Genomic DNA, 23,639 nt, shown 5'->3' with positions numbered 1-23,639 from the left:
CTATTGTTAGTTTGATATGCGATTTTGGTGTTGTGTTTCTTCAGAATATTTGTAACAACGTAAATATCTTCGTTGAATGTGAAGGTTGAATAATAATCAGGTTTAGTTTTCTCTCTAGTTAGAGTTGAATTTAGTTGATATTTTCGTTTGCTGATAATGCGCTCTATAAATGTATTGTCGTAACAGTTATATTTGGCTATGAAGCGGATTGTATTCAATTCTTTATTTAGATTTACTGTATTAAGCGGTATACTGAATGCCCTGTCTACCATACTGTTGTAGGTAGCATACTTGTGTGCTTTGGGATGAAAATAATTTTTCTTGATAGTAGTGGCTGTCTGTGTTGGTTTTCTGTAAATTCCGTATTCTGTTGATGAAGGGAGTCTGTTTAACGTGAGATCCAGAAAATTTATGCTTCTGTTTGTCTCAGATTCCAGAGTGAACTTTATCTGCGGATCAATATTGTGGTGGCTGCATCTTAATTCCTTCGTCAAGGATAACAAGTGTGTCATCCACAAATCTCGCCCAAAATTTTATGTTCGCGAAGTCACTGTTGTTGTTAATTGCTGTATGATCTAAAGGGTCAATATATATCTCAGCTAAAATTCCTGAAGCCGGTAATCCCATAGCTAAGCCATCCTGTTGGTATATGCAATTATTGAAACTGAAGAAATTATTCTTAACCACTAGTTTCAAGATTTCCATGAAATCCTGGATCTCAAGTTTACTGAGGTTGCTATACTTAATTAGGTTATTTTGAATTATAGGAAAAAGTTTCTTAGTATTGATGGTTGGATACATATCTGGTATGTCGAAAGAATGCATCGAGTAGAAAGGTTGCATTTCAAAGCCATCTAGTTCTTTAAGTAACTCAATGGTATTTTTCACTGACTTATTTCATAGAAAATAATAGTTTTTTTAGAAATTGTTCATCCAGAAATTTCTACAAAATATAATAGATACTCGGCAGTTGGCCAGCACATTCAAGATTCAAAGCATAGCTTCAGTAACATACAACAAAATATAGAGGTGCTCATGAATATGGACATATTCTTGACATCGCAGAAAATTGCTTCATTCACTTAGACCAGTTCTTCAACTCCAATTCGAATATGAACAAAATCTCAGAAAAAACTTACATTCTGTTTGATTTTTTAATTAAAGTATTTAAGTATTTTAATCTTTCGAATTGGAGGTCAATATTTAGCATGATGCACAGTACCCTATCACGCTACAAACCCCCACCACACTGTTCCCAAGACCCACCTTAAAGCTACCACTCCCCTAACAAGATCTTTTTCTTCCCCCCCCCCCATCTGTCTTCTCCCTTCCAGACCTACCACATATAACATTTTATATCTCCTTCTCACAAGACTAACGTCTTTTACCACTGACTGATTTCATATTCACCAGTGTTAAATTTTTTAATCTGGTATAAATTACATACCAAGTGATTCAGATACGTTCTCGACGCTCTGGTTGACGCATAGCATGTGTGAATGTTTTAAATGACTCTTTACTTTGGAAGCCTGTCGGAGTCTTGTATTAAATGGATGCACAAGGACTACATATTGAAGAACCTTCTTTTATTCTTTGATTAGTGAGAGACTATATGCATACTTCAATGTGTCTCTGCGCCAGATTTAATTATTATGCCGTTACTCTTCTGTTATGGCGATTTATCTTAACACATGGTGTGAATGGACGGTTAAAGATTTTTAATGATCATATTTCAATATGTATCCACAATAGTTTTGATTATTATGTCTTTGCTTATATATTTGTGATTCATTTTATGGCTGATGATGACATTTTATGTGTTGAAACCGGTCCCAAGTTGAATAAAAGTTATTAGTAACATCAACACGTAATTAGTATTGAATAGGTGGAACCTAATACATATCTCATCCCTGTGATTCGAAGGCGATGTCGGAGTCAATTAGTAATACCCGTTGACTGCTGTTCCGTAAAGAAAATTCGAAATAAAAGAGAACATATTTTCATAAAAAATGCGTAAATAATGTGTCCGATAACAGTTGTTAACTCATTAAAAATGAGGGCTGACTAAACGATTGCTTAATTTTAATGCTAAATACCGCAATTAAGTAAGAATGGAAAACACCTTGAGATATGACAGAGTGCATAATTGATTTCAGAGAACAGTTTAAATTTTCTCACGTCTGGTTAAATTATGGAAAGGCTATTCTCATGAAAATTTATAGTGAGAAGGTTATCATTTCTCTACTGGTGCTAGAAGCATGTTTTCATCATACGTATGGTATGGTTAAGTTGGATAGGTGATGTTGTTTGAATAAGAAAACTGAAAAGATTGACATGAAAAATGCGATTGATCATCTTCTGAACGGTACGGTTTTCTCGCTATGTGCATTTACAGGCTCTCTCGTCGACATTCGAAGGCGATGTTGGAGTCAATTAGTAATACCTTTCGACTACGGTTCACTAAAGAAAATTAGAAATGAAAGAGGATAACACGTTTTCGTAATAAATGCGTAAATAACGTGACCAATAGCAGTTGTTAACTCGTTAAAAATAAAGGCTGAAATTAACAATCTCTTAATTTTTAATGTTAAATACTGCAATTAAATAAGAATGTGATACACCAAGATATGGCAGAGTATATCACTGATTTCAGAGGACAGTTCATATTTTCTCGCGTCTAGTTAAATTTCGGAAAGGCTATTCACTTTAAATTTTTGGCGAGGAGGTTATAATTTCTATACACGCATTTCAAATATGATTTCATGATACATATATAGTTAGGTTAGGTGATGCCGTTTGAAGAAGAAAACTGAAATGTTTGCCACAGAAGCCTCTGGAGTGATACCGAATACAAGACGACGCTTTTTTCCTCAGAATCTCATGCGAAAAAATCAAGGGTTGTCTTGCATTCGCGGCCTAACAGTAAGTTAATGGATACCATAGTATATAAAATAGCTGGTTGCTTTACGTCCCACCGACACAGATAGGTCATTTGGCGACGATGGGACAGGAAAGGGCTAGGAGTGGGAAGGAAGCGGCCGTGGCCTTAATTAAGGTACAGCCCCAGCATTTGCCTGGTGTGAAAATGGGAAACCACGGAAAACCATCTTCAGGGCTGCCGACAGTGGGGTTCGAACCTACTATCTCCCGAATACTGGATACTGGCCGCACTTAAGCGACTGCAGCTATTGAGCTCGGTTTAATGGATGCCACTGGCAACTACCGCGGTAACAACGCTGTTTCTTGTCACCCCTGCACGCGCATACAAAACTCGTTGACAATAAACGACCACCTCTTTATTATACACTGCTAGCCACGACAACCGGTTGTACAGTGCCTGTGTGTAACGTCACTGGAACTCAGGAAATAGTGAAGAGAGAATGACGTTCTATTAGCTTCTACAAAAACGTTTCTCAAATCTGCAGAATGGCATCAAAACTTGTGAGCCTTCGAATTTTTAGAAAGGCCATGGCTACTCAATGGCAGAGTTATAACGTGTCTACTGTACCTCACACTTAGTAAAATTAAGTTTTATAGACAACAGGAATATTTTCGTGATGGATAGTTGTATTGTAAAGATACGTAGAACAGGTATTGCCGGCAAATTTTCAACAAGTTTTCGTTGATATTATGATGCCAATTTTAAGTTAATGGTTATTAAACACTCAGAAATGTAGAATAATTGTGCAGCCGCAAGAAAATACGGTAATTATTCATTATTTTCGTGGGTTTAATGGCCATTAACTTAAAATTGGCATCATAATACCGAAGAGAACCCGCTGCAAATTTGCCGGCAATACCTATTCCAATATCTGGCGTCAGCTTGAAGACAAAGATAGCTTAAAAAATGCGTACTGTACAAAAAATGCATTCAGTGATCCGCAACAAGGATGCTTTAAAGTCGATGACGAAATTGTGAGGTATGTGCATGACAAACACAAGGATGGAATGGCCACACCGTGGTGCAATAAACTTGTTCGTTGACCTTCAACGTCCGCGATTAGGCCTATACATCTCTAGCCACTGAAGTTGGCCGAAACCAGCAAGCGAGAGTGCATGTAGTGGTAGCCAGTTATATCTGACGCTGAGTAAAAGTAACAGTTTTATAAACAGCAAGAATATTTTCCTGATGGATCGTTGTACTGTAGAGATGCATGGAATACGTATTGCCGGCAAATTTTCAGTGGGTTCTCCTTGGTATTATGATGCCAATTTTAAGTTAATAGTCATTAAACCCACGAAAATAATGAATAATTGTGCAGCCGCAAAAAAAATACGGCATAACGAAAGCCAATGTTCGGCATCGAAAAATAGTCTAAAAATGCAAACTGTACAACAAAGGCATTCATATGATTTTACAAAACACTTTTTGAGCCTGATTTAAATTTTTTGAAGGGAAAAGTGGGGTTTGTCTTGGATTAGGAGAAATATGGTACTATATTTTTTTCAGAATGAAATTAAACGTACACTTTCATGTGGTATTGGATTTAGAAAAATAACAAACAAGTAAGCTGTAGTGTGGATTGCCATTTCATACCAATCTTAATGTGTATGGGGGTTTTCTGACTTTTATACAAAAATCAGATATAACGATAATCCGCTATAGTGAGTAGATTTTTTCTGTTATGAATTCTCGCTATAACGGACTTCTACTGTATATCATTCCTCTCCATCTATTCTCTAGAATAGTAAAAGAACTGGAGACCACAATAGGATATACAGTATATATATATAAAATTATAATGCATATAATATTTACCTGAAAGACAGTCTTCAGTTTTGTAAACTTATCAAAATTAACTCTCTTGAATTCTTCGTCTTCTGTCACCAATAAATCTGGCATTCCTGAATAAGGGTTCAATGAAATAAGATAATTAATATAATAATATGGTACACAATACAGAACTGATTAACAATTAATCATCAATACTCTATGTTTCTTAAATAAAATGACAGTTGTTCTAGTACCCTCACTCCAGTTTGCAAGCCATGAGCAATACCAGTTTTACTGCATTACATGACCAGAACAAGATCACAGGAATATTACGAGTCCTGGTCTTCCCAATCTTCAAGTCACAAAGAACATTCAACTCACTGGTAAACTCCTTCAAAACATAACACATCTCTCCTACTGTGATCCAATACTAAATTGTACACTTTCTATCAGTGGTCAGCATGCTTAACACATTGAAGCCAATGCATGACCTTGACTTGCCCCGAGTAAAATGCTCGCGCAACCTGTGCCAGAGTACAGATCAAGAACACGTTTCTCGCATTGCAGAATTGCATGTACAGCCATAACTGGGATTTGAGTTACCACAGATATGCCCACTGTCTTTTCTCTTTGATACTGTTGATTTGTGTCATCTGTTGACTAGTTAGAGAAAGAGACCAGTTAGATCTCCCTGAAGGAGGCTGTTGGACCAAATTAATGAAGACCGGGCGAGTTGGCCGTGCGTGTAGAGGCGCGCGGCTGTGAGCTTGCATGCGGGAGATAGTAGGTTCGAATCCCACTATCGGCAGCCCTGAAAATGGTTTTCCGTGGTTTCCCATTTTCACACCAGGCAAATGCTGGGGCTGTACCTTAATTAAGGCCACGGCCGCTTCCTTCCAACTCCTAGGCCTTTCCTATCCCATCGTCGCCATAAGACCTATCTGTGTCGGTGCGACGTAAAGCCCCTAGCAAAAAAAAAATTAATGAAGATCTACTAAGAAAGGAAGGAGCATTGGAAGATTTTGAGAGAACAAGTTTACAAAGACAGGAACAGATGAAGGCATATCGTTCACACAAATCCTACCTGACCCGCGGGAAGGATCCACGGATACAGATAATGATGATACGATACACAATATCACATCCTCATATCCTCAATGCCATCTTAATAGAGTTGAAGCAACTGTTTTTCATGTGTTCTCAAGTTATTCACCTGTATTTATTCATACATATGCCACAAATACCAAGAGTTGTTTGTATCGAACATGAAATTGGTGATGCTGTAGAGATAGTCTAATTCCAATTATGCTTATTATACTAATCATAGTTTGACGTATTTTTTCCAAAGAAATGTAGAAAACATACATATTGGTGTTGACACACAATTTATACCTTGTAAAACGTTCTTGATTCTCACTCATTCAGAAAATTGTATTAGTTCTTGAATTGTGTTTACAAAAATAAAATAATGTGAAATAGCCTTAAAAAGTATGGGTTTTTGGAGCCAAGGAATGAGGAATGGACTAGGACTCAGCATGTTAAAACTAAGACCTAAATTATCATTTATTTAATTAATTTATTTTAAACAAAGTTATGGGAGCAGGCAAGTGGAATTGAACAGTTTAGTTCTGATTGGAACCAGCTTATCTCTTGTAATGTAATTTTAAAGACCTTCCATAATTCCAATTCTACAATTTGAACTCGTTCTGTTCCTTTCAACTATGAAATGCAACTGCTGTTTCACATAAGCAATTTGCAAGATAAGGAACATCAGGTATATAGGTCCTTGTGCTAGGTGTATCTGAGTATTGGAAATCAAATCATACATAGAGAGATAGGAATCTAATAACCTATATTTATGTGGTACATGCGTGTGTCCAAACCCAGTCCTATTTCTCTATGGTGTCGGGTATGAAGCGAGATGAATCTAGAAGCTGTCATTTCCTTTCGAATTTATCATAAGATGAATCTTCATAGCAAAATTTACGACCAGATACCCTTTCTGACATCAATCTCATCAGAGGAGTTAATGAGACAAAATGAATGATGTGATATATGATAGTAGAACGGGAAAGGGTGAAACCCGGTGCTGGCACATAGACTACTCCTGTCGAATAACACCAAAGGATCTGTTCAAGGCTTAACATCCCATTTGATGGACAAATCACCATGTGCCCTCACTCCACATAAACACTGTAGAGAGGTTTGGAACTGAATCCAGGCTTTTGGCATGCAATCTAGTGATTTTAAATTGTATATCACGTTGCTCGTTTTTTAAAGAGGCTAACATCTACGTCATCGGCCTGAAATTGTATACCACCACCTCTCCTACCTTGCCGGCCACCATTCTGATGGTGAAATTTTTTCCACCAAGGGGAATCGAACTGGCTAAACAATGAGTCAGACCATCGACACTCGATACCTTAATGATCATGGCCACCAGGCAGGCTATGTGGTGCATATATTGCTGTATTCATAATTAAACAAGACTAGGATTAGGAAAGAAGCTGTCAGGTTCTACACGAACTGAAAATTTAGAACAAGATGTTTACGACTAAGGTATTCAATTTTTATGAGACAGGCAAGTTACCTACAGTGGACAAGTTAGTCACATTAATAAGTTTAGCTATTGTTTTCAACATTATTATTTGTTCAATGCAGAAAATAATCCAATGCACTAGTACCGAGTATTTGAAATGTGAGGAAAGGAAGTTTCTAACAGAGTTAACAAACATTTCTACAACCTCTGAGGGAAGGGAACTAAATAGAAGCGTGATTAAGGTCAATGATATAACTGCAGAAAGATATTATTTTACATTTTCAACTTACCTTTCTTTTGTGGAACACTAACTGGGACTAATTCACTTTTTATTGCTCCAGATTTATAGGCATTTTCACTCTTCTTGTAACTTCCAATGGCATAATCATCTTGTTCCTTACGAGATATGTTCAAATTTTTTGCTGTATTTTCAGCACAGTTTCCCATATGAATACAATTATAAACATCTGTCAGCCCATCAAATACAATTCCATCCTGAAAATATATAAAAGAAAAGATCTAGATCACTACCTTATTTAGAAATGCCAGCACTAACTTACATTAAAACTGTCAAGCGTAACTAAAATATTTTTTCCTCGGAAAGTATAGTCTTCATAATTTTTTTTTTTTTTTGCTAGTTGCTTTACGTCGCACCGACACAGATAGGTCTTATGGCGACGATGGGACAGGAAAGGGCTAGGAGTGGGAAGGAAGCGGCCGTGGCCTTAATTAAGGTACAGCCCCAGCATTTGCCTGGTGTGAAAATGGGAAACCACGGAAAACCATTTTCAGGGCTGCCGACAGTGGGGTTCGAACCTACTATCTCCCAAATACTGGATACTGGCCGCACTTAAGTGACTGCAGCTATCGAGCTCGGTCAAAAAAAAAAATTTAATATACAGTCTGTGTGTAATAAGTTGTTTCTCAGGAACATTTTCCCCATTACCTCAACAAAGATTTTATAATTTCAAATCAATAAAAATATTTCAAAAAACTTCCATTATCATACAAGCTTTCATTAAAAACAAAAACAATATAAAATATCATTACCAAAGAATAATTCCTTGAGCAATCAAATAACTTATACCTAAATTTAAAGAATGAAGGAAGGGAGAATTCCAAAATCCACAAAAATATGAAAGTTAACTGGAAAGGAGCCATAGGAAGAACCCAAGAAAAGCCCAAACATAGGTGGCTGGAACTGAATGAGCAGGAACTGAGAAAAACAAATGTTTGATGCAGCTTTATGTAGATTTTCATGTGCTCTTTCGTGACCTGTGCATCATCAAGAAAGGACAGCAGAATTTTATTTTGGTGCTTACAAAATTAGTATATTTTCCTTATTGCAGAAAATGAAGAAATATGGACTCTGGTCTCTGCAGGAATTTTTAATGTAACTAGCAGAAAATCATGTGCGAATCATTTAGGTGAATGAAAAAATGTTAATTAGAATTTGTTTTGAATATTATTGTATTATGGGTTTTTTATGCAATTTAAGGAAGCCTCAAGATAAAACCTTATATATTTTTTAACTATCGAAATTTGGAAATGTGGAGAAAAAGACATTATGAACTGGTAATCATAAAGAAGTTTTAATTATGAAGAGGTTTTGATCTGTTGATTTGCAGGGATTTGTAATATTGTGTATTTTGTAATATGATGAAATGTGTGGAGTACTAAACTTTTGTGCCAGCCTGTACTGGCACGTGTCATTTTAATAACTAAATCGCTACATGTTTAGCAATCGAACTCTCTCAAACTTCCCTGCAGAAATTGGATGAGTTGCGATTGGTCGGAATAACGACCTTTCCCATTGGTGAATATGTAAAACTAGAGGAATTCAGTGTTCTTATTGGTTATTTGTAATCGTAAGATTTCCAGTTTTGGGCTCCTTGTGTGAGTGATGCTTACTGTCCGCGTTTGCCACAAAATGCGACCTTCGGAATAGTTTTCTCGCTATGTTCACTTGCGAGCTCTCTCGTTGACATTCGAAGGCGATGTTGGAGTCAATCGGAGTTGATTAATAATAATCGTCAACTGTTGTTTCTAAAGAAAATTAGAAATGAAAGAGAAGAACATGTTTCAGTAACAAATACGAAAATAACTTGGTCGATAGCAGTTGTTAACTCGTTAGAAATAAAGGCTAAGTAAACGATTGCTTAATTTTAGTTAAGAAAGAATGCAATACACCTCAAGATATGGCAGAGCGCATCACTGATTTCAGAGATTAGTTCATATTTTCTCAAGTCTGGTTAAATTTCGGAGAGACTATTACCCATGAAAACTTATAGCAAGAATGTTATGATTTCTCTACTGGCACTTGGAATATGTTTTCATGATACATATAGTACGGTTAAGTTAGGTTAGGCGACACTGTTTGAATAAGAAAACAAACATTTGCCAAAAAATATGATCGATCATCTTCGGTACAGTTTCGTTTTTTTCGCTATGAACACTTCGAGCACTCTCGTCGACATTTGACGATGATGTCTGAGTCAATTAGTATTACCCGTTGACTGTTCTCTAAAAAGAAAATTTAAAATGAAGGAGGATAACACGTATTCGTAATAAAGCCTAAATAACATGGCCGACAGCAGTTGTTAACTCGTTAGAAAGAAAGGCTGAAGTAAATTATCACTTAATTTTTATGTTCATCATCATCATCATCATCATCATCATTGAAAATCTCCAGTTGCCCGGGTGTGGTGTACGAGCCCCCTCCATCTTGTCCTCTCTCCTCGACATCTTTCTTCACCAGATCTGTCCATTTTCCACTGGGTCTGCCCATTGGTCTTTTTCCTTTTACTCCCCTTTCATATTCTCTTCTTGCTGTCCTGCTTGCACTCATCATTCTTACATGGCCAAACCACTTTAGTCTTGCTTTCTGAATCCTCTGTAGTAGGGACTTTCCTATTCCCACCTCTTCTCAGATTTTCTCATTCCTGAACTTGTCCTTCCTGGTTGGCGCATAGGAACTCCATTTCTGCAGCCTGGAGTTTTGAGTTGTCTCATTAACGTGGTAGTTTCCAAGCTATACGTTAGGATGGGTATACAATATTATTTATATAATGTCACCTTTGCTTTTAATGGTTACGTGTTTATCCCACAGCAGTTGTCTTATGTGGTGGTAAAATCGAGGTGCCTTGCTAATTTGACTGTCCACCTCATACTTGGCAAGGTTGTCTTTTGATACTATACTGCCCAAGTAATTAAACGTTGGAAAACTGTCCAGTTTGGTATCATTTATTCTGATTACCGGTTTGTCATCTCCCCTCTGCAACTTCATCACCACCATCTTAGCCTTGTTGATATTAAAATCATACTTCTTAAACTCTTGACTATTTCTGCAGCTTTTTCTTTGCATCATTTCTGGTTTCACCCCAGATCACCATGTGGTCTGCAAAGATGAAAACTTGCAAGACCCGCTGCTCCTTCCTTTTTAGAGCCTTTATTATGGCATCCATCAAAGTGATAAATAAGAGGGGTGACAAAAGCACTGCCTTGCTGTACTCCTCTCTTTGTTTCAAACCATTTGGACAGCCCGCAACCCACTTGTACACAACTACTGGTTTTTCCATACCGCATCTTCACTTTTGCAATAAGAATGTCACAAACTCCCAGCTCTTTTAGGCATTTCCAGATACGCTCCCTTGGTACGCTATCATAAGCCTTTTCGATGTCTAGGAATAGTACAAAAACTGCTTTCCGTTTTTCCCGGTGTTCTATTAACATCCTGACAGCAAAGATAAGGTCTGTAGTTGTTCTTCCAGGCCTAAAAGCATATTGTTCCTCCTCCAATAAATATTCTACAATTTCTCTTAATCTACTCTCTATGATTTTTTCCAGAAGTTTCAGACCATGAGAGAGCAGAGTGATTCTAAGGATGTTGATGCATTTCCATCTACTCCCCTTCTTGAAAAGAGTTATGATTATACCCTTCTTCCAGTCTTCTGGGATAGTGTTTTCCTGCCATACTCTGTTAAGGAATATAACCACTACTAACTTCTTGGCTTACTTGGTCTTTGATAAAAGTTTCTTTATCTAGCATCTTTTATTGTTTGGTTTCTTGCTTTAATGGCTGTTTTCACCTTGTCCTTCCACCAAGGTGTGTCTTTTTCCTTCTTGGTCGATCCTGTTCTTCTTTAGCTTCTCCCACAAATGTATCTTTAAAAATGTTCTACTCTTCATCTACTGTTGTTGTTGTTTCTCCCCATGGTAGGTTTTGTTGTATTCTATTCTGATATTCTTCCTGGAACTGAGCTTTATCTAATTTCCATGTCTTTTTTTTGTTTCTTCTTTGTTTTCTTCTGAATTTCATTTGTCATATGGTTCAAGTCCATGACCAGCAATCTATGGTCGCTGTCCATACTTTCGCTGAGAATGACCTTGACATCAGTCAACCATTTCCCCCCACCTTTGTGATGGCATAATTGTTCAGAGATTTATGTTTGCCATTCCAGATATATCTTGTTATTTTGAAGAAGGTGTTCTTGATGATCATGCCATTTCTTCTACAAAGATCAATCAGTTGTTCACCTTCTGCATTTCTGTTTACAAACCCATGTGGTACAATGATATCCTCACAGCCTTATCTCCTTGCTCTAAATTGTGCATTTAGGTCTCCAATAATGATAAAAAGGCATTTAAACATCTTAACACTCATATAAAGCATATGATTTATAGTTATACCACCTATCACTAGGAGTGCAGAATATTACCGCTATCACTTGTATCTCCTTGCTGGTGAAAGGATACATCCTCCTGGAGTTATATCCTGCACTCATTTTTTTTTTTTAATGCCACATATACCATTATGGTTTTCATCCATTTAATTGTATAGATAATATTATGATCCTGTCGTTGTTGCAGGAAACTTCTGACACAGCATCCATATCTTTTGTCAGTAAAAATCCCACACCATTTATGGCCTCCTGTTCCAATCCACACCAATATAATTTGTAGCCACGTCTAAGAACCTTCCTACCTGTCCTTCTCCATTTTGTTTCACTCAGACCCAATATAGATATGTTTCTCCTTTGCATCATATCTATGAGTTCTTCGGTCTTACCAGTTAGGGTCAATATATTTATGGTTCCAATTTGTACTTTTCTCTTCTTGCAAATCTGTCTATGACTGGAACCATGTTGGCCATCATACCTGATAGATCTGCTCAAAGACTGTGTCACATTAGGTAATAACTTCGATCCGAGGCTCTTTCTACGTTTGAAAGCGATAAAATGACGCTAACCACTGACTTGCTGGGCCTATCGTGGATCTTCACGCAAGTGTTTGGTTTTGCATTAGATGGTCAGTGCCTGACAAGCATTTCCTCATATCAGCTAGATCTATGGTTTACCCACCAATACTCGGGAGGCTGACTGCAGTGGTTGCCCACTGGGCGATGGGGTCACCACATCCCTACGCCTATTAATTTTTAATTTTATATATTGAAATTAAGTAAGAATGTGATGCACCTCAAGATATGGCAGAGTACATTACTGGTTGGCCATAATTTGTATTTTCTTGCATCTAGTTAAATTTTGGAAAGGCTGTCCAATGTAATTTTGTAGCGAGGGGGTTATCATTTCTCTATGTGCGCTTGAAATATTTTTTCATGATACATATACGGTTAGGTTAGGTGACGCTGTTTGAAGAAGAAAACTGGAACATTTGCCACAGAGGCCTCTGGAGTGATATAATTTTTTCAGAATGAAATTAAACATACAGTACACTTTCACGTAGTACTGGTTTTCAAAAAGTAACAAACGAGTAAGCCATAGTGTGGATATCATCTGCAAAGACGCAAGTTTTGAACGAACTGATTGCCATTTCATACCAATTTTCATGTGCATGGGTTTTTTCCTGAATTTTATGAAAAATTGTATATAACAACAATCTATTATAGTGAATAAAATTTTTGCAGATATGAATTCTCACTATAATGAACTTCTACTATAGCGCATCTTGTACATCAGTTCTTTGGTACCTCCCACACTAGATTACATACATTCTGGTAAAATGGATTTGCCTGTAGCATCCTTTTGCCTATATCTGTATCCAGCCTTTGCCTTTGGGAGTGTTGACCCTATTGTTATGGTAGCCTATATTTATAATATGATACAAAGAAACCTATACTGCATGGATCAGATATTTTTTCACAAAACCCAATGATTTCTTTGTCATGGTTTCTGGGTGCATGCATAATACAGGACAACTACACTTTTATTGCTTTGAGATTACTTGGCTGGTTTGGCTATAAACAATTTTTTGTTTCACTTGTAAAATTTTGTTCAGTGGACATAATACACTTTGCAATGATACGCCTCAGCCTCATGTTTGATTAACAGTTTGATCCTGGAGCAGTTGGACAAGGGAGATGACCATTTCAAGATAATACACGGTATCATTTTTTCAATCTGAAAGTATTATATGGAGGTCGTTTTGTACGTCATGGCAACTGTGTTACATCTTCCAAACTTGAGGAAACATGTCAAGTCCAGTATATTATGTTTGAAAACCCGGATCACACTCAAATGAATACCACTGACAGACTGTGTTGGTGTGCATTGGTGGCTAGTCAATAATGCATGAAAAAGTTGGTTTTGCACCAGCCATGCTCCAAGATGGATGCAAGTAAAGTTGAACAATGGTCATACGTGCAAAATGCAGTTCTCCATGGCAGAAATGCACGTTGTGTTATGCAGAGTGAAGAGTAGTGTTGAATGACAGCACCATGCCATATCAAATTGTTGAGGCCTTCAAACATGGACATGTAATTATCACAGAGTGGACGTTCCATGCCTGCTCACACAGAGGTGTTGGTTGCTGTATCAAAATGTTCTTAACAGAAGACTGGCATTGGTCTATGCAGGAATTATCCACACATACAAGTATTTCCATGTTGACAGTGTTCTGAATTGTATAATAGGAATTGCAGATGTGCAAGATTAGTGTGCATTACAAAACGATAATTTTTATTTACTTTATCTTTTGATTGTCACTTCCCATTAGCTCTAGCACCTGAACCCAAAGTCATATGAGAAGCATTTTCCAGTGGCCTTCAAACATATACCGATAGTTGAATTTATATTGCTGCTGTTTTATCTGATGATACAATGCAGTGGCCATGACTTATGAAATGACCCCAGCATAAAATACTTGTTTTTTTTAAAGGGGCCTAACATCTAGTTCACCGGCCCCTCATATAAAATATTAAGAATTGTCATTATATCTGCGACTTCTGGAGACGCCCTGGTGCAGGTCTTCCTGATGCCAATGGGTGACCTGAGTGTCTGTGAGGATCGGTCCCTACATAGGATGAAATTTAATCTAGAAGACAGCACAAACATCCAGTCCTGGAGCCAAAATGAAATAATCAATGAACGTTAAAATCTCCAATTCGACCAGGAACCAAACCCTGACCCCTTGGATCAAAGGCCAGTATGCTAACAATTTAGTCACACAGCTGGATAGAACTGTCATTAATTTATTGAATGAAATGAAAATCCACAGCCTGTTTCCAGTCATTCGACCGGGTCAGGAATGGAATGAATGAAGCCCCCATCTAGCGGCGAGGATAGAAATTGTGATGGCTGCCGAAGCCTGTCGCACTCCTCTGGGGCAATGATTAATGAATGACAGATGAAATGAAATGTTATTGGAGAGTGTTGCTGGAATGAAATATGACAGGGGGAAAACCAGAGTACCCAGAGAAAAACCTGTCCCGCCTCCGCTTTGTCCAGCACAAATCTCACATGGAGTGACCGGGATTTGAACCACGGAACCCAGTAATGAAAGGCCGGTGCGCTGCCGCCTGAGCCACGGAGGCTCGTGTCATTAATTTATTATAAACTAATTTATCAAAATAATCAACTTCAAAATCTGTACCTCCTCATCAAAGAAATACAGTGTGTAACAATAAGGTACGGCCACACCTTTAGGACACATTCCACACACATAGAAGAAAAAACTATGTTATATGGACATGGGTCCAGAAACGCTTGATTTCCATGTTAGAACTCATTTTCTACAACTCTGCTTAGTACATTAATGATGGGAAACACAAAGGAACAGAATGTACCAGCATACCACATGAATCTCTTCTCTACATGAAATGTTCAAAATGCCCTCTGTTAGCATTGATAAATGCATCGATCCATCATCAGATGCACTGGTCTCCTCCAAGGCCTGGTCGAGGTACTGCAACCTCAGTCTGCCTCTGGCATTCCTTCACTCCACAGCTCCTTCAAGAATTGTCTTCAGAATTCCTTCCAGCCTTAGAAAATGCCCAATCCACACATCCCTTCTCTCGTAAATTAGGTTCCACAAGCATGTCTACAAAAATTCAACCCACCACAGTACTTTTTTATTCATCACTTTCCCCACCCAGGAAATTATGAACATCCTCCGATAACACAATATTTCTAAGGCTATAAACCTTTTCCTATCAGCTTCCCTGAGTGTCAAGGTCTCACTTCCATATAGCAGCACACTCCATACCAAGGTTTTTAAATATGTTAAATATTTATCAAGAAAAGAGAATCATACCAATAAATTAACTCCTCCATAGCTTGTTTCACCACGCTTCATATAGAAGGGAACATTTGACATTGACTCCATTCCCCCAGCTACCATGACATCCTGGTGACCACACATTAAACCCTGAGATGCCAACATGATTGCCTTCATGCCTGATGCACAGACTTTGTTAACAGTGGTGCAAACAGTAGATTTGGGAAGTCCTGAAACAAAATACAAGCCTTATATATAACAAAATCAAAAAAGGATACATCATAAACAAACAAAGCACACAGTAACAGCTCGTACAAAGCGCATATGATCCATTCATAGACCAGTCTGATTCTGAGTACTTTCCCGGCCGGGTCGGGGATTTTAACCTTAATTGGTTAATTACAGTGGCACGGGGGCTGGGTGTATGTGCTGTCTTCATCATCATTTCAGCCTCATCACGACGCGCAGGTCGCCTACGGGCGTCAAATAGAAAGACCTGCACCTGGCGAGCCGAACCCATCCTGGGATATCCCGGCACCAAAAGCCATACGACATTTCATTTCATTTCATTCTGAGTACTTGTAGAAAATTTTGTATTTTCAGTAAATGCAAGTCAAAAGCTGACCACTACACAGAAAAAAAAGACAAAAAGAGAGCAAGCTAATGGTGAGGACTGAGAGGTTCGTCGGAACAAGTAATATGACATCAGTACTCTGTTAAACCAGACACAAATTTGTAACTATGCAGCTAAAAGTTTGTATTAATTATCAGTGCTAGGGTGGACATTAAGAAAAAAGTTTTCTTTAAATTTGCTTTACGTCGCACCAACACAGATAGGTCTTATGGCGACGATGGGGTAGGAAAGGACTAGAAGTGGGAAGGAAGCAGCCAAGGCCTTAATTAAGGAGCAACCCCAGCATTTGCTTGGTGTAAAAATGGGAAACCACGGAAAACCATCTTCAGAGCTGCCAACAGTGGGGATCGAACCCACTATCTCCCGGATGCAAATTCACAGATGTGCGGCCCTAACTGCACAGCCAATTTGCCTGGAAAGAAAAAAGATAATTAGATATTATTACTGAATATGGACAAAAGTACTCCATAAAGGATGTAATAACTAATGTTATTTGCTTTACATCCCACTAACTACTTTTACGGTTTAGACGCCGACGTACCAGAATTTAGTCCCACAGGAGTTCTTTTACGTGCCAGTAAATGTACCGACACGAGGCTGACGTATCTGAGCAGCTTCAAATACCACCAGACTGAGCCAGGATCGAACCTGCCAAGTTGGGATCAGGTCAGCACCTCAACCGTCCGAGCCACACAACCCGGCAATGTAATAACTGACATAATGAAAACTAATATTTGAAACATAATAAAGTATACAAATGATCCCAATTCTCATCTTTGGGAATACATTAACATAAGAAAATCAGACACAATTCATGATGCAGCGACACAATTAGAGAGATGTTACATGCAACAGCAGAGATGCCAACCTTCAAAGGTGGTTTGTCTATAGTAGCATGGACTTCTGCAGATAAGAGAAGGTTGTGTTCAATCAAAAAAAGTGTGGAAAGACATTCAGTCCATATAACACTATTACTGTCTCTCCCGGCCGGGTCGGGAATTTTAACCTTAATTGGTTAATTCCAATGGCACGGGGGCTGGGTGTATGTGTTGTCTTCATCATCATTTCATCCTCATCACGACGCGCAGGTCGCCTACGGGAGTCAAATACAAAAGACCTGCACCTGGCGAGCCATACTCCGTCAAGCCAAGAAATCACGTGCAAAATGCAGGAAATCAATCTACTCAGTCACATCTTCCAAAATGACAGATATGGCCTCGTACTACCGTTCATAGAAGGCAAAAAAGAAGGGAAATGAAGTGAGATTATCCTGGATGCAGAACCTTTGTTAAAAGTAGAGTTCTAGAGCCTTGGTGAGGCTCTCACAAGATTTTCCTTCAATTCCCTTACCTTGATTAGTTCTGAACAGTGGTCCCTCAAATGGTGGATGTTATGGAATTGTGTGAGAAGAATTTTTCAGAAATGAATGCCAAAAATTAAAATTCACACTCTGAAAAAGCTAAACAAACAGGAAGTGATTGCCGAAGCCAAGAATTAGTCATTGGTATAACCCTAGATTGAATAGTAATTTTGTGGGAGAGTAATAGTTTGAGTAGTAAAAGTGACATTGTGAACTGCAGGAGCAATTTTGTTGCAAGTAAAATCTATCATAAAGAGTTAAGTTAGCTGTTGTGTAGGTTGAGTACACAGCTTTTAGTCCCAATATCTGTACATTTCTGGCTGGTCCAGTCTGCTACAATAATAGAGTAGACCATACAGCCAGCAACTCTGTGCCGAGTGTCGGGCGGCGAGAAATAACTCGACCCCCTAAGAGGACTAACGGCTTCGGGTGGATGAGTTCGTTTAGGTGGAGTGATGGTCCCGTCAGTGTAGGAAAGTATACTGAAACCCATCAAGCAGTGTTTGTCCCCAGTTTGGCTGTTGCAGAAGGCGTCTGTACTCCATGTTGGGAGCAGTCTCATCACCTGCTCGCAACAGCTCTAAAATGCCTTTGGGAGTGATGAACCCATTATAATAACAGTCTAAAAATGAGTGCAAATATGGCGCAGTGCTGCAGGCAACGCACAGTTCTTCAAGTCGTGGGTGATTCATGTGAAACGGGAGACCAGTGTCAAAATATATCCGAATCAGGACAGTCAGCATCTTAACCCTTACAGACAAGACTGAAGAGCTGATAGAGTTCATGAAAGAGAAGGACATAGCCATCTTTGGTCTTTGTGAAACAAAATGGAGAGGAAGAGGAGAAAGAAAACTGAAGGAGGGGTACAGGCTGTTTTACAGTGGAGGACAGGATGCAGTAAACAGAGTTCTGGAATATGTAGAGGAGGTGAAGAAGATCAGTGACAGAATGACCACAGCAAGAATACAGTTTGAGACAGGAACACAGAGTGTGGCAATGATGATTATTTATGCAAATATGAGATGAATTTAGTGATTTGTCGAGTGAAAGCAATGGTGTAAATGATGATAAACTCTTTCCAACTAGAAAATAAAGTAAGCGTACACAAAACCACGTGACTTCGACTGCTTCAGACTTCTTTCCTTTTTCATCTGCCCAGTAAATAGTCCATTTCTAAATTTAAAAATACAAGTTGTTTCTGAAAGTTTGAAATTTAAAGTATCGAATGAGAAAGTGTTTTATCGACCAAAATTGATATTATATTCTAAGCTTCTGGTCAATAACTTAAATATCCGATATCTGCTTGCGGAAATCCCTATTTATTTCATATTGGTAGCTGTCAGCCGCGAGGAAAGTCAACGCACGACCTTGAGTCAGTTTGTTTCAATCGCACTTCAATGGCTGGTGTTGTAAATCATAAACAAGGTAAACCTCCAAGAAGTGGATAGAAGATTATTGTCTTAAACGTATTTAATAAGTTTATGGAAACATATCTCGACAGTTCAATTGACAATATCATAAAATTATCATCCGAGTTCACCAGTGTGTCTGTTTTGAGTGTTTACAGTGCATGGAAAGAATTTTCTACTACCAGCCGTGTTACCACACTAGGTACAAAGAGGCCACGTGTTAGAAGTGTTTTGGTTGTGGAGTGTGATGAATTTATTTGTTCTGATATCCGGAGGAAAGTGCACTTTTTTTTTTTCCTAGTTGCTTTCCGTCGCACCGACACAGATAGGTCTTATGGCGACGATGGGACAGGGAAGGGCTAGGAGGGGGAAGGAAGCGGCCGTGGCCTTAATGAAGGTACAGCCCCAGCATTTGCCTGGTGTAAAAATGGGAAACCACGGAAAACCATTTTCAGGGCTGCCGACAGTGGGGTTCGAACCTACTATCTCCCGAATACTGGATAATGGCCGCACTTAAGCGACTACAGCTATCGAGCTCGGTCACATATTTTTTAAAAAACAATGAACCCCCTACGACTAACAGTCTTATTGGCTGTAAATTCTGATTCTGAACTCCCAGATTTAAAAAATCTTCCATTCACACGCTACTAAAAGAAACAGGTTTCGAGTTCATCAGCTGAAATCGAAAAGGCATCGTAGTGGACAGAGATGATATTGCTACTGAAAGAAATAGTTCTCAGTTCATCAGTAGATATTAAAAAAGCATCATAGTTGACAGAGATGATGATATATTGTGGCGTAGACTTTATCTCCAAAAGATAAGAGAATTTAGACAATAGGGGCAGAAATTATACTATTTAGACAAAATGTGGATTAACAAAGGGCATACAACATCACAGGCATGGCGAGTCACTACCATAAATTGAAGAAAACAGGCATATCTTTTGGGTTTAAGCACAGGGCTAAAAAATCCAACAGGGAGGGGTAAGCGGACTGATAGTGTTACACATGGGAAGTGATGACAAATTTGTGGAGAGTGGTGATCTTGAGTTCAAGTCTTTAAAAAAAAGCGGAGACTATTATGATGAAATGACTGGTGGCATACTTAAATTATGGTTTGAAAGAATATTACCAAAGCTGATGCCTGGTAGTGCTATCGTGTTAGACAACGCTCTTTATCACAGTGTGAAGTTAGAACATATCCCAAACAAATCCTGGAAGAAAGCTGAAGCAATTTTATGGCTCAGAAGTAAAAAGTTAACATGCGATGTAGGACTTGTTAAAACCGAATTGCTGGAATTGGTGAACTCTCACAAGCCTTTGATTCAATAAATATGTAATACAGGACTTAACCGAACAAAAGGGCCACACTGTACACAGGCTGCCCCCGTATCACTGTGAATGAAACCCAAGAGAGATGGTGTGGAGCCAGATCAAACATTATGTTGCCAGCCTTAACACCACTTTCAAACTTTGTGACATGCGTAAACATCTTGACATAGCATTTCGTGAGGTGACAGCTGATCAATGGCATTCCTATATCCAGCATGTGGTACGCAAAGAGAAAACAATGTGGGACCAGGAAAGTTTCACAGATACTGTAGCTGAAAAAATGGTTATCAATTTAGGAGAAGATTTTTAGTGATGCTAGTGACAGCAAATCGTCCGATCTACAGGGAATCGAGCCTCTTGCAAGTTCAGATTAATGAAATAATGAAATGTCACATAAGTAGGCATATTTATTAATTTTCATGGCAAATATATTTTATAGCAATGATGATGCATTTTTGTTACCATATCTCAAATACAATAGAAGCTCACTATAGCGAGTACGGCATATAACGAGAACCCCGTTATAACAACAACTTTTGTCTGCCCCTTCAAAATTCCTATATTAAACTGTGTATTATCCTTCAGTTACAGTGAGAGCCCTATCACTGACGCATCCGTTATTACAAATAATTAAACGCGAGCAATTTTTTTCGTTACCAATATTTATGCACCCCAGTAATTACGTTGCGTGTGATCGATCACTTTCGGTATAGTTTCCTTGCTATGTTCACTAGCGAGCTCTCTCACAGACATTCGAAGCCAATGTCGGAGTCAATTAATAATACCCGTCGACTGCTGCTCCGTAAAGAAAATTTGAAATGATGATGATGATGATGCTTGTTGTTTAAAGGGGCCTAACATCTAGGTCATCAGCCCTTTACGATACAAGACAAGACGAAATGTAATGACAATTTAAAAGTCAAAAACCATCCACTGACCAGAATTCAAAATGCGATGATGAAGAATGAATGAATGGATATGAATTTTTACAATCAGTAGATCTGACCCGCAATGCCCCACATTCCCAGAAACTAGCGTTAAACAATAGTATTACTGACCAAACGACTGCTTCTAAAGAACAATCCTGAATGGAGCTTGTAGTCTAAAGGGGTCCAAAATCCAGGTCATCGGCCCCTCATGATGGTACTTATCGCTAGGAAAGTAGAACCATGGTATTTGTCATGTTGTGGTACTAATCAAAAGTAGCGTAGACTTGCGGTATTCCACACATTACGGTACTACTCACAGGTTATGTAATATGCACATGTAACACAGACCTATGGTGTTTCTCACATTGCGGCGCCATTTACTGGCAACGCAAAACCTATGGTGTTCCTCACATAGGTGTACTAACCACAGAGACTCGTACTATCCCGTGGTGTTCCTCACATAGTGGGTAGTAATCATAGGCAAGGCAGACCATGGTATCCTCACCCATGGTGTCACTCATAGTGGTACTAATCACAGGTACTATAAAACCCACCCAAATTCACACAATGTCGCTACTAATCACAAACCTATTACGTACCTAACATAGTGGTACTACGCGCAAGTAAAGGCGACCCACGGTGTTCTCCGCATGGTGATACTAATTACAAGTAGGCTCATGGTTCTAATTCGATTATCCCTTAGTCGCCCCCTTTTAATCTTCTCTTACGACAGGCAGGGGATACTGTGGGTGTATTCTTCACATGCATCCCCCACCCAAAGAGGGAAAATTCAAAATGAAAAAGAACATTTTTGCATAATAAAAGCGTTAATAACGTGTCCAATAACAGTTGTTAACTCGTTAAAATCAAACTGAATAAACAATCTCTTAATTTTAATGCTAAATACTTCAATTAAGTAAGAATGGGATACACCTCAAGATATGGCAGAGTGCATCATTGATTTCAGAGGTTAGTTTATATTTTCTCACGTCTGGTTAAATTACGGGAAGGCTATTATCATGTAAATTTATAGCGAGAAGGTTATCGTTTCTCTACTAGTGCTCGAAGTACGTATAGTGTGGTTAAGTTAGGATAGGTGACATTGTTTGAATAAGAAAACTCAAACGTTTGACACAAAATGCGATGGATCATCTTTGATACGGTGTATTTTTCTCACTATGTGCATTTGCGAGCTCTCTCGTACACATTCGAAGGCAATGTTGGAGTCAATTAGTAATAACCGTCTACTGCTGTTCTCTGAAGAAAATTCAAAATGAAAAAGGATAACACTTTTTCGTAATAAATGCGTAAATAATGTGGCCAATAGCAGTTGTTAACTCATTAAAAAGAAAGGCTGAAGTAAACTATCTCTTAATTTTAATGTTGTATATTGAAATTATGTAAGAATATGATGAACCTCAAGATATGGCAGAGCACATCACTGATTTCAGAGGATAGTTTATATTTTCTCGCGTCTAGTTAAATTTCGGAGAGGCTATTCCCATGTAAATTTTTAGGAAGGAGGTTATAATTTCTCTACATGCGCTTGAAATGTTTTCATGATACATTTACGGTTAGTTAGCTGATGCCGTTTGAAGAAGAAAACAAATATTTGCCACAGAAGCCTCTGGAGTGATTCCGTATTTCTCCGAATCCAACACAACGTTTTTTTCTCCGAATCTCATGGGAAAAATAAAGGGTCGCTTTGCATTCGCGGCCTTACAGTAATGATTAAGGGTTAAAAACTTCATTTTGTTCTGCATGGAATTGTGATTACAATGTTAAAATTTGAATAAAGGTTCCACCTATTCAATACAAAATATACATCTACATATATCTTGTATTGAATGCGTGAAACCTTTATTCAAATTTTAACATTATAACTTACAGTAATGAACACCACTGCCAACTACCGCAGTAACCAAGCTGCTCGTTTTCACCACCACGCACGCACACAAAACTCGTGACAAACGACCGCAGAACACGTTTGTTTATTCAAACTACTACAAGAATACTTCGGTCAAGGTTAAATTTTGGCAACCAGTCGAGCTGAAGGAGTTTGACGGTTAGAAAGCGACCAGCATGGTCATCGCGTGACCAGTAGCAGAGTAGCAGATTGACAACAAGGAAGGAAGGAGGACATATTGTTTGGGTTCAGACCAATAACACATCATTTTAAATTTTTGGATAAATTAGATGGAATGAAGAATT

At 38.4% G+C, this 23,639-nt stretch overlaps 1 protein-coding gene across 4 annotated transcripts in view; it reads right to left on the bottom strand.

Moving 5' to 3' along the window:
• Positions 1-23,639, bottom strand: part of Acat1 (Acetyl-CoA acetyltransferase 1) — a 226,245-nt gene that overhangs the window by 164,728 nt on the left and 37,878 nt on the right. For all 4 annotated transcript variants that reach the window (XM_067143401.2, XM_067143398.2, XM_067143399.2 and 1 more), the window contains exons 4-6: positions 15,801-15,994; positions 7,544-7,748; positions 4,760-4,845 (exon numbers count right to left, since the gene is read on the bottom strand). In XM_067143401.2, the coding sequence (XP_066999502.1) occupies positions 4,760-4,845; positions 7,544-7,748; positions 15,801-15,994 (485 nt within the window). The remainder of the gene's footprint in view (positions 1-4,759; positions 4,846-7,543; positions 7,749-15,800; positions 15,995-23,639) is intronic.

This window comes from Anabrus simplex, chromosome 3 (assembly GCF_040414725.1).
Source record: "Anabrus simplex isolate iqAnaSimp1 chromosome 3, ASM4041472v1, whole genome shotgun sequence".
Taxonomy (NCBI): domain Eukaryota; kingdom Metazoa; phylum Arthropoda; class Insecta; order Orthoptera; family Tettigoniidae; genus Anabrus; species Anabrus simplex.
Note: the sequence above shows the minus strand (reverse complement) of the source record. Positions and strands in the feature narration are given on the sequence as shown.